The 13,751-nt window shown below is 51.4% G+C and overlaps 2 protein-coding genes across 2 annotated transcripts in view; both read right to left on the bottom strand.

The window, feature by feature from the left end:
- PTPRH (protein tyrosine phosphatase, receptor type H) overlaps positions 1-11,698 on the bottom strand; it is a 17,309-nt gene extending 5,611 nt beyond the window's left edge. Inside the window, 10 exon segments of the mRNA XM_025049652.1 lie at positions 2,727-2,774; positions 2,888-2,966; positions 4,774-5,040; positions 5,364-5,663; positions 6,363-6,540; positions 6,542-6,633; positions 6,971-7,237; positions 7,847-8,113; positions 8,601-8,888; positions 9,758-11,698. Of these exon segments, the coding sequence (XP_024905420.1) occupies positions 2,727-2,774; positions 2,888-2,966; positions 4,774-5,040; positions 5,364-5,663; positions 6,363-6,540; positions 6,542-6,633; positions 6,971-7,237; positions 7,847-8,113; positions 8,601-8,888; positions 9,758-9,911 (1,940 nt within the window). The 5' untranslated portion in view covers positions 9,912-11,698.
- Positions 11,699-13,481: 1,783 nt separating this feature from the next.
- The window catches only part of TMEM86B (transmembrane protein 86B), a 2,697-nt gene continuing 2,427 nt past the window's right edge, over positions 13,482-13,751 (bottom strand). The window contains exon 4 of the mRNA XM_025049651.1: positions 13,482-13,536. Coding sequence (XP_024905419.1) covers positions 13,482-13,536 — 55 coding nt within the window. The remainder of the gene's footprint in view (positions 13,537-13,751) is intronic.

The raw sequence follows: 13,751 nt of genomic DNA, 5'->3' as shown, positions 1-13,751 counted from the left end.
AGAAAGAAAGAAAGAAAGAAAGAAAGAAAGAAAGAAAGAAAGAAAGAAAGAAAGAAAGAAAGAAAGAAAGAAAGAAAGAAAGAAAAGAAAAGAAAAAGCCTTAGATTTCATGTTGCTCCAGCTCTAGCTCTCTCTCACCCTGTGCAATACAGCCTTATTACTGCTGTCTGGACATAGCTTTGGAACCCTTGGTTAGGGGCCAGTCCATTCCCTTTCTTGAGCAGCTGATTAAAGACACACCTCACTGCCTCTTTTATGGGGCATAGTCTGGGCCACAAAGGCAGGTACCAGACAACCAGGGATAGCCCCCACGCCCCAGAGCCCATGAAATGATCCAAATGAAGCCTGCTTGCCTTGCAATTCTCGTCCCTTCCTGAAGAAACCACAATGCAGGTTCTTGCACTTGTCTCCCCTACCTCCCAACACACCTGGGTACTTCCCCACACGGCCCTTCTCTTGGGCTCTGTGAGTACAATTAACTGTCTTTTCAGTGGCGCAGTCCCCCCAGTGGCACTGGCATTACACCCAAAGGGTAAGTGGGCCTATGTAAACACTGCTTCACACTCACTTCTCAGGTGGACCAGTTTTCTCTGCTTCCTTCCCACACTTCACCATGGCCTGGTGTCCACGCCCCTCCTCCAAGGGAACAATGTCCTATTCCAAAGTCCTCTCGTCTCATTTTCCCCCTTATCTCCAGTTCCAAGGGCCACCTCTCAATCTATCCTCAGTGACCGCTCGGCAGCACTTAGCTCTACTGATGCTCCTTCATTTTCCCCGGGTCTACCCTCTCCCACTTGGCACCACCACCTCCCTGGCCGCTGCTCCTCCATCTCCTCCGTGGGCCCCTCCTTCTGGCCATCCTAAAAGGTGGGCATTCCCAGGAGTCTGTCCTCTTTCCTCACCGGACACACACTCCATGTGGGGGTTTGTCCACTCCTGCCACTTCACTTTCAATCTCCACATCTGTGATTCTGGAACTTCTGTCCCTAGTCCCTGCTTCTAGCTCTCCTAAGCTTCAGATCCACTTCCCCACCTGACCCCTGGAAGCTCCACCTAGATGTCCTCAAGGGCTATGACTGGGACGTCCAGCCATACACGCTGAGATTGGGGGCAACAGAATGCTCAACATAAAGAGAGGGCTAGACTGGGAATCCAATGACTGTGGTGATTTGTTACAGATGCTGTGTAAGGCAGGTAGCATGCAGTAAGGTGGGGAGAGGTCAATTTCACTAGGGTGGGACGCTGGCCAGGACAGGTTCTATGGCAGAGAAGAAACTGGACATCACCTTCCCCCACACTTGTACTCATTCTACCTCATGCATCTGCATCTGATGGCCACCACCTTTGTTTATACCTCATTCCTTTGCACCCAGGCCATTACAGCTGGTCTCCCAACTCCCCTTCTCTCCTTGTCCCATCTCTCCTCTACCCATCCCTGGGGATCATTCCAACAAGATCTGATGACTATGACCGAGCTTGAGGAGGATTCAGAGTGATGAAGACATTTGCACAGTGTCTCCTGAACTACTGGGCTGTTTATCCCACCACCACCCCCAACGCCTCCACTTGCATGTCCAACAAGCATCTCAGACATGATGTGTCTACAACTGAGCCCCAACCCGCCCAAACCCTATAGTCCCTATAGTCACTCAATCTCAAGCAATGACGATGCCAGTCTTCCTGGTGCTCAGGTGACATTCCTTGGGGTCCCCCTTGAGCCCTCTCTGACTCTCACACCACACACCCATTCTTTAACCAGATCTTCTGTTCAAACACTCATACTGCATGTAGATTCTGACTACCTCTGACCATTTCCTGGTCCAAGACATAATCACCTCTTGCTTGAATTATAACACAGCTCTTCCTCTATCTCCCTATTCTCGCCTTTGCTTCCTAAATAGGTGAGATTGTGTCACTGACATATTCAAAACACTCCAAAAACTCCCATCTCAGGATAAAAACAAAGTCCTTGCTTTCATTTATGAGGTCCTACCTGATCTAGTCCCACCTGTCAGACTTCATTTCCTACTACCTTCCTCTTCACCCACTCTGCTCAGTCTCCGAGATGTGCAATGTTCTACACACCCACGAAGCACGCCCTTGCCCCAGAGCCTTTGCACTTGCTGGTCTCTCTACCTGGAATACCTTTCCTCTAGACGTGCACACAGCTCCTCCCTCGCTTGGTTCAGGTCTGTGCTCAAGCGACTTCCTCTTAGTTGTCTTCTCAGCGAGGCTTTTCCCAGACACCCTATTTGCCATTTCCTCTAATTTTAACACTCTATCTAAAATGTCCCTCTATCCTTCCTAGCCCTACTTCTTGCTTTATTTGTCTCCAAGTAAGTATCACATTCTTTGGTATCTTGCTTATCACTGTTTTCCTGGGGTGGAATGGAAGCCCCACAAGGACAGGAATCTTTAAGTCACTGTTTCTTCAGCATCTAGGACAGTGCCTGACACATAATAGGTATTCGGTTACTATTTCGTTGGCTGAATGCAAGTCCCAGAGTTGAAACTGGAACTGATTCCAAAGTCACTGGCCCAGGCTGCTTGGGGGCGGGGAGCAATGAGAAGGTCATGACCCCTGTTGCAGAGGGCATGAGGACCTTCTGAAACCAGTGTGGGTAGATTCACTGGCTGTGCTCTCTGACCCATCCAGCGACCAGCACACGCCCCTTGTTCTGACCTGATGGTGACTTTTTTGGATGCTCCCCAAACCCTCTGCTCACCTGAAGACCAGGTCCCCGGGTGCTGACTTCTTCTGGCTCTCCTTATATCTGGAGAAAGGATGCTGGCATGAAAGGCTCAGGGAGTGAGTCTGGAACCAGGGATCCTGATCCTGTCCCCGGCCACCACCTCCACGCAGTCAGTCAGTTCTGTGCTGTCTCACTTCTTCCTCAGGAAAAAAGTCAGCAGGCCCATGAGGATGAGGAACAGAAGAACACCAACAATGGCCCCGGCGATGACCCCTGGGGGAAGGAGGCATGGGAGTCGTTAGAGTTGTGTCCTATCTGCTTATGTCCCGCCTCTCGTCTCTGTTCTGACCCAGGAGGTGATCAGAGGGCTTACAGGGTAAATGTGGGGGCAGAGAAGGGAAAGGAGAACCTTCTGGGTGAAGCTCCACCCCCACCCAGCCTTTCCTTTCAGTCTCTCAGTTCCCCAGGAGCCTGGTCTAAATGCTTCACTTTCTCAGGTCGCCTGGCTACTACAATGACACTGTCCTCCTTGGCCTAGACTAATAGCTCTCAGGGCAATTTTGCCCCGTCAACTACACTGGGTAAAGTCTGGAGACATTTTGGTTTGTTGCAATTAGGGTGGTAGTGCCATTCGCATGGAGTGACAGAGCCATGAGTGACAGGGATGTGGCTCAACATCCTATCTTGCACCAGACAGCCCCCACAGCACAGTGACCCAGCCCACATGTCAACAGTGCCAAGGCTGAGAACCCACTCCCTGGCATTGGTGGCACTGGAGGCTCTCCCTGGAACTGAGGCTCATCTCAGACATCTACTGTGAGGGAGCCCACCAAGGCTAGCAGTGCCTAAGGCCTTGTTCCCAGGCTCTCATGGGCACAGAGCTCCTGGGTCTGTCCTCAGACATCTGGTCTTAGGCTAGACTCACACCCACGGCCCATCTCCATCAGCCACAGTGGCCCCAGCTAGAGCTTCTCAACTGTCCTGTACCAGGACTTGTCAACAGTCTCTAGTGGTGTTTTACACAGCCTGGGGGGAGGCCTGTTCCCCTTATGAGCCTGGTCTGTGGAATTGGACAAGAGGGTCTATCCTTCCAAGGACCCTTCTTGCTGAGCTAGAGACACTGCTGGGCAGTGAGATCCAGCGAAAGCCATTTATCATTGCACCAACCTCCAGTGTCCCTCTAGATCGCAAGCCCAATCTTATAAGAGACCCTGCTTCCTAGAGAGTGACCAACGGGGCCCACGGAAGTCTATGACCACAGCCAGTGTACGTGGTCAGAGACTTCCTGAATATGAGATTCAAATTTCTTCAAATACTCTCATTGATGAGTTAAAAATTGAGCAACCATGGTGGAAAAAAAATTGGCAGTTCTTCAAATGATAACTCTAAACAGAGTTGCCATATGATCCAGCAATTCCACTCTTGGGTACATACCCAAAAGAAATGAAGACACATGTCCACACAAAAACATCAACATGAATGTTCGTAGCAGCAGTACTCGTAACAGTCAGAAAGTGGAAACCACCCAAGTGACCACCCACAGGAGAACAGATAAAAAAGGAGTCTACCCATGCAATGGAATGTTACTTGGTAATGAAGCACTGACACACACTGTAATATGGGTCAACCTTAAAAACAGTGTGCTAAGTGAAAGAACCCAGTTACAGAGGGCCACATATTATATGATCATGTTTTTAGGAAATGTCCATAATAGGTAAATCTATAGAGATAGAAAATAAATTACAGATTCCCTAGGCCTGGTTGCAGGGGAATTGGAGAAAATAGGGGGGCAATGGCTTAAGGAGGCAGTTTTCCTTTATGGGGTAATTAAAGTATTGTAAAATTGATAGTGATGATAGTAATGATTGGGCACAATACCATGGGTACACTAAAAGTACATATTAAATGGGTGAGTTGTATGTGAAATGAGTTCTATCTCAATAAAGTTGTTTTAAAGAAAGCAGGAAACAAAACATATACACAAACGAACAGAAAAATGCCATGGGTAGGTGAGTCGCCCTCACAGCAGGGCCCGATGGCATCTAGAGAGACTCTCTCTGTCCCCTGGGGCTCTGCTCACCTGCGCTCTCAGTGTGGCAGGTCACAGAGGCAGATGGAGCCCTCATTGTGTCCCAGACAGTGGTGACAGTGGTGGAATAGGACTGAGCTGGCTGGAGGCCAGACACAGACACGCCCGTCCCGCAAGAAAGTCCATCCCAGGAGCCCCGCTGCCTGCCCACCTGCAGCTCGAAGGCTTCGTAGCCCCACTTAGGGCAGGACCAGGTCAGGATGACCCCGTAGCCCCCAGGGGTGCTGATGCAGGAGATGATGGTGACCGAGTCCGGGTCTGGGTGGAGGGGACAAGAGGAGTCAGCAGGTGCCACCTAAGGTGGCTTTCCATCCCCCACCCCAGTCCACCACCAATGATGTGGACCCTCTGACAAAAAGCCCACCCCTTCCTTCCCAAAATCAAAACAACTTTTTCCCTCATTTTGTCTTCCCCAAATGGACACACAACAGGTCCTCTCAAACCACAACTCCCACAAGAACCCAACTATCAATGCAACTTCTGAAGTCATGGCCTCCTGGCCTAATGGGATTTGTAGTCCACTCACTCACCACCCCCAGGTCTAACTTAAGTGCCCCGCCAGGTAAAAGGGGCCATCTCACCTGTGGATGCCTGGAGGCTCTGCATGGAACTGGCCACATCCTTCCTCTCTGCCCACACACTGAAGTTGTACAGAGTCCCAGGTCCCAGGACCTCTGCCACATAAAAAGTCTCACTGGTCGTGCCTGTCTGGGAGGTCTGATATCTTTGGGATGCCTGCTTCTTCTGGGGTTGTCCCCCACTGGCCCACTGGACCCAGTACACGTACAAGTGAGAGTAGGGGTCTGCAGGGGCCTCCCACCGCAGGGTGATTGAGTTGTTGGTCTGAGTTTCCTTCTGCAGATTTGTGACCTCACTGGGAGCTGACAATTGAGATGAACACTCAAGGGGCTGAGTCCTCAAAGACCCTCATACCCAAGTCTACTTACCTCCCCTGCACGGCAAAGTCTAGGAGCCCAGTCATTGAATGAACCTATTTCCTAGGGAGTGTAGACCCCAGAAAAGAGGTGTAGACCAGCACTGCCTGGCCCTCTCTGTCCTGAGTCTGTAGCCTTGTGTCCCACCCACCGCATTCCTCCATGGGCAGCCCGAGGCAGCATCCTTTCTCCTTTCTATTCACACCACATTCCTAGATGGAGCTGCTGACTTCAGTCTCCTCAGCCCAAGTGGCCAAAGACTAAAGAGTTCCAGATGCTGTCCATCAATAGTGAACCTAGTCCCTGGGGGTAATTCTGGCCACCCCAGCTTGGTGCCCTCCTGTGTAGGCTTAGAGGTTGGGCTCTGTTGGTTCAGCTTATTCACCAGCACAAGCTGTGGACAACTGTCTAACTGATGACTTTGTCGGTTCCTCAGAGGTGGTGCTGGACAGTCAGGGGCTCTCTTTGTCCCCAGAGAAAGACCCCAAAACTGATTGCTGAGGCAAGACACCTCCTAGGAAGCAGAGCTACAAACTCAAGGTTGGATGAGACTGGAGAAGGTCACCAAGCACAGTTCATCTCCCAGGAAGCTCCCAACGTCTCCCTATCGTGCTCCAACCCCATCCCAATCACGCTGCATCTCACCAGTGGCCCCAGTGAGGGTCCCGTTGTCACTGCTAGCCCTGTTCCTCTCTGCCTGGATGGTGAAGGTGTACTGGCTTCCCGCCTCCAGTTCCCTTAGCGTGATGCCAGTATCCAGAGTGTTGAGGGTACCAGTGGTAGTACTGCCCTGGTCAACCCATGAGATCCAGTAGGTGTAGGGGAGGGCGACTTGGGCCCAGGGGAGTTGTCCAGCTCAAGGTGATAGAGCTGTTGGTCTGGTGCTGTATTCTGAGACTTGTCACTGCCTTGGGGACTGGAGGGAGGAATGGACAGTCAGGGTTTCTACGTCCCTCATCCACAAGCATCCAGAACACAGCCATGTGCCCAGTCCCTGTGTAGCCCAGCTTGATGACAAACACTTCCTAGTGATGGGACCTAAACACATCTGGGCCCTTGCATCCCTGCTCAGTAGCAGATTTCTGGACAGGCCAGTCCCAGCATGGTCACAGCTCTCCTGTAGACTTTAGGTGGCTAGGTCTGGCTCGGTGAGCCCCAAGAGACAAGGGCTGAGGCCCAGAGTCTGGAGGAGGCACCATCTCTGCCAGTTCTGAGCCTCTCACCAAGACAGCATGAACACTGGTGCCTCTTACCTGTGGAGATGCTGAGGTTCTGCCTGGAGCCAAATACTCTATTCTCTTCTGCCCACACAGAGCATTTGTACAAGGTCCCGTGTTCAAGGCCCTCCACGGTGACACTGGTATTTGTTGTGTTTTGGGTCTCAGTTTTGTTACCATCTCCTGTCCACTGGACCCAGTAGGTGCAGTTCTGGAGGTCGGGGCCCTTGGGGGCCTCCCAGTGCAGGGTGATAGAGCTGGTGGTCTCAGCCTCCACACTCAGGTTCCTGATGGGGTTGGGGGCTGAGAATGGGAAAGGAGGGTCTGGTGTCAGCAGAAGAGCAAGTCAGAGGGACCCTCGGTGGGCATCTCTAACCCTTAATTTCCAGTCCTGCCTCAACTACTGTTCCCAGGAGGCATAGGTGAGGGTCTAGCCCAATGTTTGTCATGCACACATAACATGGATCCCACCAAGATGCAGGTCTTGACACAGCACATTTGCCCGAGGCCGAGAGCCAGCATTCCAGTCAGCCCTTGGGGGACTGGGCTGCTCATCTGCAGCCACACTTGGAGCAGCTGGACCTAGACTGGGCTTCCCCACAGGACCCCAGCAGCGATGATATACCTTTGCCCCTACTACTAGCAGCCTGGCTGCTAAGAAGAGATACCTGCTAGTGTAATATTCTAGAAAGCTCCCCCAGCCCCTCACTCAGGGGCAGGAGGGACCACGGACAGTCCCTGGGATATGGCCAGTCTCTCCTGCAGACTCGCTCAAGATCTGGCCCAACGAGGCCTAGGACATGTTGGCTGCCATTTGCTGACACCTCCTCCTATAGGATCCCAAGCGTCTCCTACTCCCCACCATGCCAAACAAGAGGAACAAATCAGCCAGTGGACGTGGGCACTTCTGACCTATGAAACTCTCGAGGGTCTCCCTGGAGCCAGGTATTCCATCCTTCTTCGCCCACACAGAAAACTCATACGAGGACACTGATTTAAGTCCTTCCACTGCGTAACTGGTAATCGTCGTGTTTTGGGTCTCAGTTTTGTCACCGTCTCCTGTCCACTGGACCCAGTAGGTATAGTTGTGAGGGTTCGGGCCATCAGGAACCTCCCAGTGTAGGGTGATGGAGCTGTTGGTCAACACTTCCGCCCTCAGTTTTCTAATAGGGTTGGGAGCTATCAGGACAGGGGGAATCAGCTATGGTTTCTGGTTCCCATGTTTTCAAGCCCTCCCTTACCACTGGACCCCGCAGGTGTGGGGCAGCAGCTAGACCCGCCATTCCACGTGACTACAGAGCCCTGGAAATGTGACTTGTTCCCAGATGTGCTGTGTGAAATACCCACTGAGTTCCAAGGAACTGGTGTGAAATTAAGCATGTAGAACATCTCATCTGTCCTCTCTCATATGGACTGCATGGCAAAATAATACTTTGGATCTATCGGGCTAAATAAAATATCTCTTTATAATGACTTTCACCCATTTCCTTCTGCTGATTTTAACGTGGCTGATAGAGAACTTGAATTTACACATGCAGCTTCCACTTTATTTCTGCTGGTCTATGAAACCTGCCACACCCTCGTGTGGGCTCTCAGGCACTGCCAGCCACCTCCCTTTAAAAAGGCAAACAAACAACAAAAGCATTAAACAATGGCTGCCTCTCACCTGTGGCAGCATTGAGGGGCACTTCAGAACTGTTGACTCCACGTTCCTCGACCCACATGGAAAAGTCATACGAAGACCCAGAGTCAAGTCCATCTGCCATAAAACAGGTGTCTGTCGTGTTTTGGGTCCCACTTTTATCATCCTGCCCATTCCACCGGACCCAGCAGGTGTAGTTCTGCACATTCAGGCCCTCAAGGACATCCCAGCACAGGGTGACTGAGCTAGTGGTCTGAGCCTCTACACTCAGGTTCTTGACAGGGTTGGGGGCTGAGAATGGGGAAGGAGGGTCTGGTGTTAGCAGGCGAGCAGGTCACTATTGTCCCACTCCCCCAAGCTCCTGCCCTGAGTACAGAGTCCAGAAATACCACTCCCATCAGTGCCTACCCTGGATCACCGTGCCCTCCATAGAGACCCTCCCAGAAGCTCATGGACATTGAGGGTAGTGAAACTCAGCACGGGGCACTCACAAGCTGCCCTGGCCACTGCACAGGCCCTGGAGAGAGCCCAGAGGGGAAGAATCGGAGTCAGAGCCTCACCTCTTGGGGACCCAAGTGAGACTGCGGGGCTGGGGGCACATCCTCTGCCCTCATCGTTGCCTGAAGGACAGGAAGGACGTGGCACATTTTCTCTGCCCCCAGGCTGGGCTCTGATAAAGTATCTAACAGTCCTTTCTGAGTGTGTGTGTTTGGGGCAGGGGGGCCTCCAGGGACACAGAAGCTGAAGTTGGTGCCACTGATAAGGCTGGGAGATAAACTCAATGGTTTCACTTCCTGAAAAGTATGGCGTTGGAAGACAACAGGCAGAAAGCAATCAACAAATTGGGGTTGCGGGGAGACTGAGGCTGGGACCACAGCCTCCTCCTCTGATGGATGGAGCCAGGACCTGAACACTTGCTCTGTGGGAGGAGGATTCTAGGTTTGAAGGAGGAGGCTGGGGGCCCGGATTCCCAGGTCTGAGGGAGGAGGGGCTACAGGCCTGGACTCCTGGGTCTGAGGGAGGAGGCAGGAGGCCCAGATCCCTGGGTCTCTGTAAACCAGAGTTTAGTGTCACCCCAGACACTATAATATCTAAGAGCCCAGGTGTAAGACTCCCCGACAAACTCCCCAACCTAGATGCTTGCTTCCTTGTCCTGTCATCAGCCTTTACTCCCTCAATACCTGAGTTCGGAGACCCCACTTCCCCCAGTTCAGACCCGGGAGTGGCCTCCGCCCCCCACCCCACCCACCCCTGTCCCTCCTTGAGACCTAACAGAGCACTCACCAGCAGCACCAGGCTCCTCCAGGTCCTGAGGTCCCCACCAGACCCTGTCATGTCTGCAGACACCGTGACTGACCAAGGTGTCCCAGCCCCAACCTTCCACCTACTGGACTTTCAATGCAAAGATTTTTCCTTTCCCTGCCCAAAGGCGAGGCCCCAGGTCAGGTCAGGTCGAGAAGGGAGGAGGAGCAAGTAAAGGCTGCAGTGTGAGCTCTCAGCCCCGCCCCATCCTGTCCCTCTGCCTCTGTCCTGGCCTAAGTGCCCTCTTGTTCCCCCTGGCCATGGGGTCTCCCCTCCAGTGGCCTCCTTGCCTCCTTTGTGCCAAGAAAAATGCCAGGGTGAGGCACCGTTTCCCTGCCACTGTGTAAGTGCACAACACAGGTCCCAGAGGGTCTCCTAGTTTTACTCCAGCTACACAGAAGTTTCCAATATTTTTTTCATAGATACCCCAGGCTGTTTCCAACAGCAGGGTCTCTGCACATGCTAATCCCTCTCTCTGTCTGGCCAGTTCTTTCTTGCCTTTGGCTCCTACTTCTGGTTGACCCGACACAGCCGACCACTCCCTTCTGTGTGAGCTTATCGAAGCAAATCTCTTATTAAACATGTGTGATGTTGCATGTGGCTATGTCTGTGTGTCCTTTTGAGGGTACAGACAAATCTATTTCTTTCTGCAGCCACAGGGCCACCTCGACAACTGAGCACTGATGACAGCTCAGGACATATCACTGAACCTGTGTCAAGTTATCCAAGTCCACCATCCATGATCAGTCTCGCTTTGTGTGCGTGCAAGCTCATTTCATTCCCACGTGCTCTAATGTGGGATCGGCTCTTCCTCGATCTCATGCTGGTGAACCAGCCCAGACTTCCAACTCACTGCTCACTCTCCCATACGACTCAGTCTTGGTTTTCTTCCCAGCCACATAGTGGGCAGCCAGGACTGGAGGACCCAAGAAATAACGGGAGCAGACCTCCTAGTGTTGTAGGAAGACTCGAATGTCCTGGCTCCCTTCTCTCACCAACCAAAGCAAGAAATGAAGCAGATCTTGGGGAAGCCTGGGGAAAGGAGGTTCCTGAGGGCATTGAAGACATCCAGCTCAGTTCCCAAAGTTGCCACCACACCCAAAAGTCCTTGGCAAAGTTATAATTGTCTTTCTTCTGATGTCATCAGCAAAAATACTCAGCCAGGATGCCCTCTGAAGACTTAGAGGAGATGCATGGATTTCACCGGGCAGGAAGATGAAGGTTTCTTCTCCAGTCCTCCTAGAGCCAGATCTGTCTGCCCCACGAGCCAGCCCAAGCTCGCCCTGAATAGCAAAATGGGCTTTTTCTTAAGTCCTATATGATGTTTAAGGGTTCTTTTAATCTACATCTTCACTAGGGAGGGGCCACCAGATTCCAGAGTCTCTGCTTTTAGCTTTTACCCCCACACTCAGTTCTGCCATCCACACCGCCCCCCCCAACCTTTGACAATCACTAATTTACTTCTGTTGATTTATCTATTCTGGATATTTCATATAAATGGAATCCTATAATAACGGTTTTCTGGAACTGGCATCTTTTACTCACTGTAATGTTTTTCAAGGTCCGTGCATTTTGTAGCATGCAAAAGGACTTTGCTCCTTTTTATGGCCAAATAACATTTCACACTGACTCATGTTCTTAATGGGCTGTGACTGACAGGAAGTGGTTGGTTCTCTGCAGGGATGGACCCCAGTAAAGCCAGGGACTGCCAAAGATGGCCAACAGACCTGGGGGAGAGGCAAGGAGTGGGTTTTTCTCACAGGCCTCAGAGAGAACCAGCCCTGCTGACACCTTCCTCTTGGACTTCTGGCTTCAGTAGTGGCCTGTATGTTTAAAAAAAAAAAAAAAGAATATGGTCTTCAGACAGATAGATGCTGAAATGTTGCTCCCAAGCACTCTTCACTGTGCTGGGAGGCTGCTCTGGGGCTCCTTTACGCCGGAAGGCAGGTGCTCGCTTTATTCCCCGTTAGTCTGTCCTGAGCCCCCACCCTTGATAACAGACAGAGCGATGGGGACTGGGCAGTGAAGCAGGTGACCATGACCACCAGGCAGGCATGGGGCAGGGGCTTGACGAAGGCCTCACACACCAACATGGCATCTGAGATTACAAAAGCAGGATACCCCACCTGGACACCTGTCCCTGCCCAGGCCACGCCATAGCACGTTCCTCACCCAGCCCAAAGTCTTCCTCTGTGGTGAGCAGGGACCCTGGCCTGAAGATGGGCAGGGACTAAGAAACAAGGATGGGCTCTGGGGGTCTCTACAAACACATCATGGATATAAGTCCCCTCTCTGCCATAAGAATCCCTTAAAGTACATCATGGATGTACATCTCCTCTCTGCTGTGAGTCCCTCAAAACACGTCATAGATATAGAAGTCTCCTCTCTGCCATAACACTACCTTAAAGCATATCATAGATGTAAAAGTCTTCTCTTGGCCGTAAGAGTCCCCTCAAAACATATCATAGATGTAGAAGTGAAGCAGAGTTTGGAGAGCAGCTCTGACTGCTTCATGTCCTCAGATGCAGACCTTGAGGCCCAGAGAAGGGAAGTGGGCTAACAAGGTCAAAGCCAGGATGATGGCCACTCCTGGGTTTTTTCTTCCTAGTAGTATATTCCTACCCCACTGCTATCCACCCTTTCCTCTAAGGTCCCCTCATCTTTGAGTCCCTTCACCTCCTCTTCCCTTTCCTCCTGATATTGTTATGTGACTGTAGTGGGTTGAAATGTGTCCCCCTAAAGAAAGATGTCCAAGTCCTAAACCCTGGTCCCTGTGTTTGTGACAATTACTTAGAAACAGGTTCTTTAGAAATATAATTAAGGGTCTCAAGATGAGACCATCCTGGATTTCGGGTGGGACCTAAATCCAGTAACTGGTGTCCTTAGGAAAGGAAGATACACAGGAGGTGAAAACAGAGGCAGAGATCACACGGACGCCAGGGACGGCTGGGGCCACCACAAACTGGAAGAGGCAGAAGGACCCTCCCCTAGAGCCTTGGAAGGAGCACAGCCCTGCTGACTGACACCTTGACTTTGGACTTCTGGACTCCAGCACTTGTGAGATTAAATTTCTGTTTTAAGCTACCCAGTTTGTGGTAATTTGTGACAACAGCCATAGGAAACTAACACATGGACCAAAGTCTCCTCCTGGCTTCAGATCTGTACAATCATCTGTATAATAAGCATATGAATCCCGCCACCAACGAAGCCCCTCGGGGGGGATTCCATGTCCCCTAAGTCCTGGGCCTCAGGCCTGGTCACTGCGAGTGTGCTATGAGTATACTCAACAATACTGACTTACACACATAAAAATGTGTTCTGAGGGGGGAATCTCACAGTAAATGTTCTCGCCACAAGTTTTTTTTTAAAAGACAGTGCATGCCACTATGAATATATTTAACGTCACTGAATCATTCGCTTAAAAATGACAAATTCTGTTGTAAGGGAAAAAAAAAAAGATACCTTTGCTGTTATTGTAATTCACCACCACCCCCAAATAAAGGAGATGTCATTTCAATGTCAGCTTTACTCAGGCAACAACAACAAAAAAATAGATTAGGGCCAGAGGGAAGGGGGCAGGCGGGCACAGGAGGTCGCCTTGGGTCAGGGGAGCTGACGGGGTCCTGGGGAGAGCCCAGCGTAGCGCTCATTGAGGGGCCTGGGATCCAAGATCAGAACAGAAAGGTGTTCAGAACTCGGTGATAGATTTGGAATTCTGCAAATGGTTCCCACACTTCTCGAGATTGACAGGCACCTGCAGATGGGCATCCAGGAGCCTGGCTCCCTCCCCTGAGGGCGTTTCCCCTGCTGGGCATGTTTCGGAGGTCCAGGTCCCTGCAAACAGGATCTGCTGATGCCTGCCTGTCTGGGCTT

Source organism: Pteropus alecto, unplaced genomic scaffold (genome assembly GCF_000325575.1).
Source record: "Pteropus alecto unplaced genomic scaffold, ASM32557v1 scaffold326, whole genome shotgun sequence".
Lineage (NCBI taxonomy): Eukaryota > Metazoa > Chordata > Mammalia > Chiroptera > Pteropodidae > Pteropus > Pteropus alecto.
This window is presented reverse-complemented; position numbering and strand designations above follow the sequence as displayed.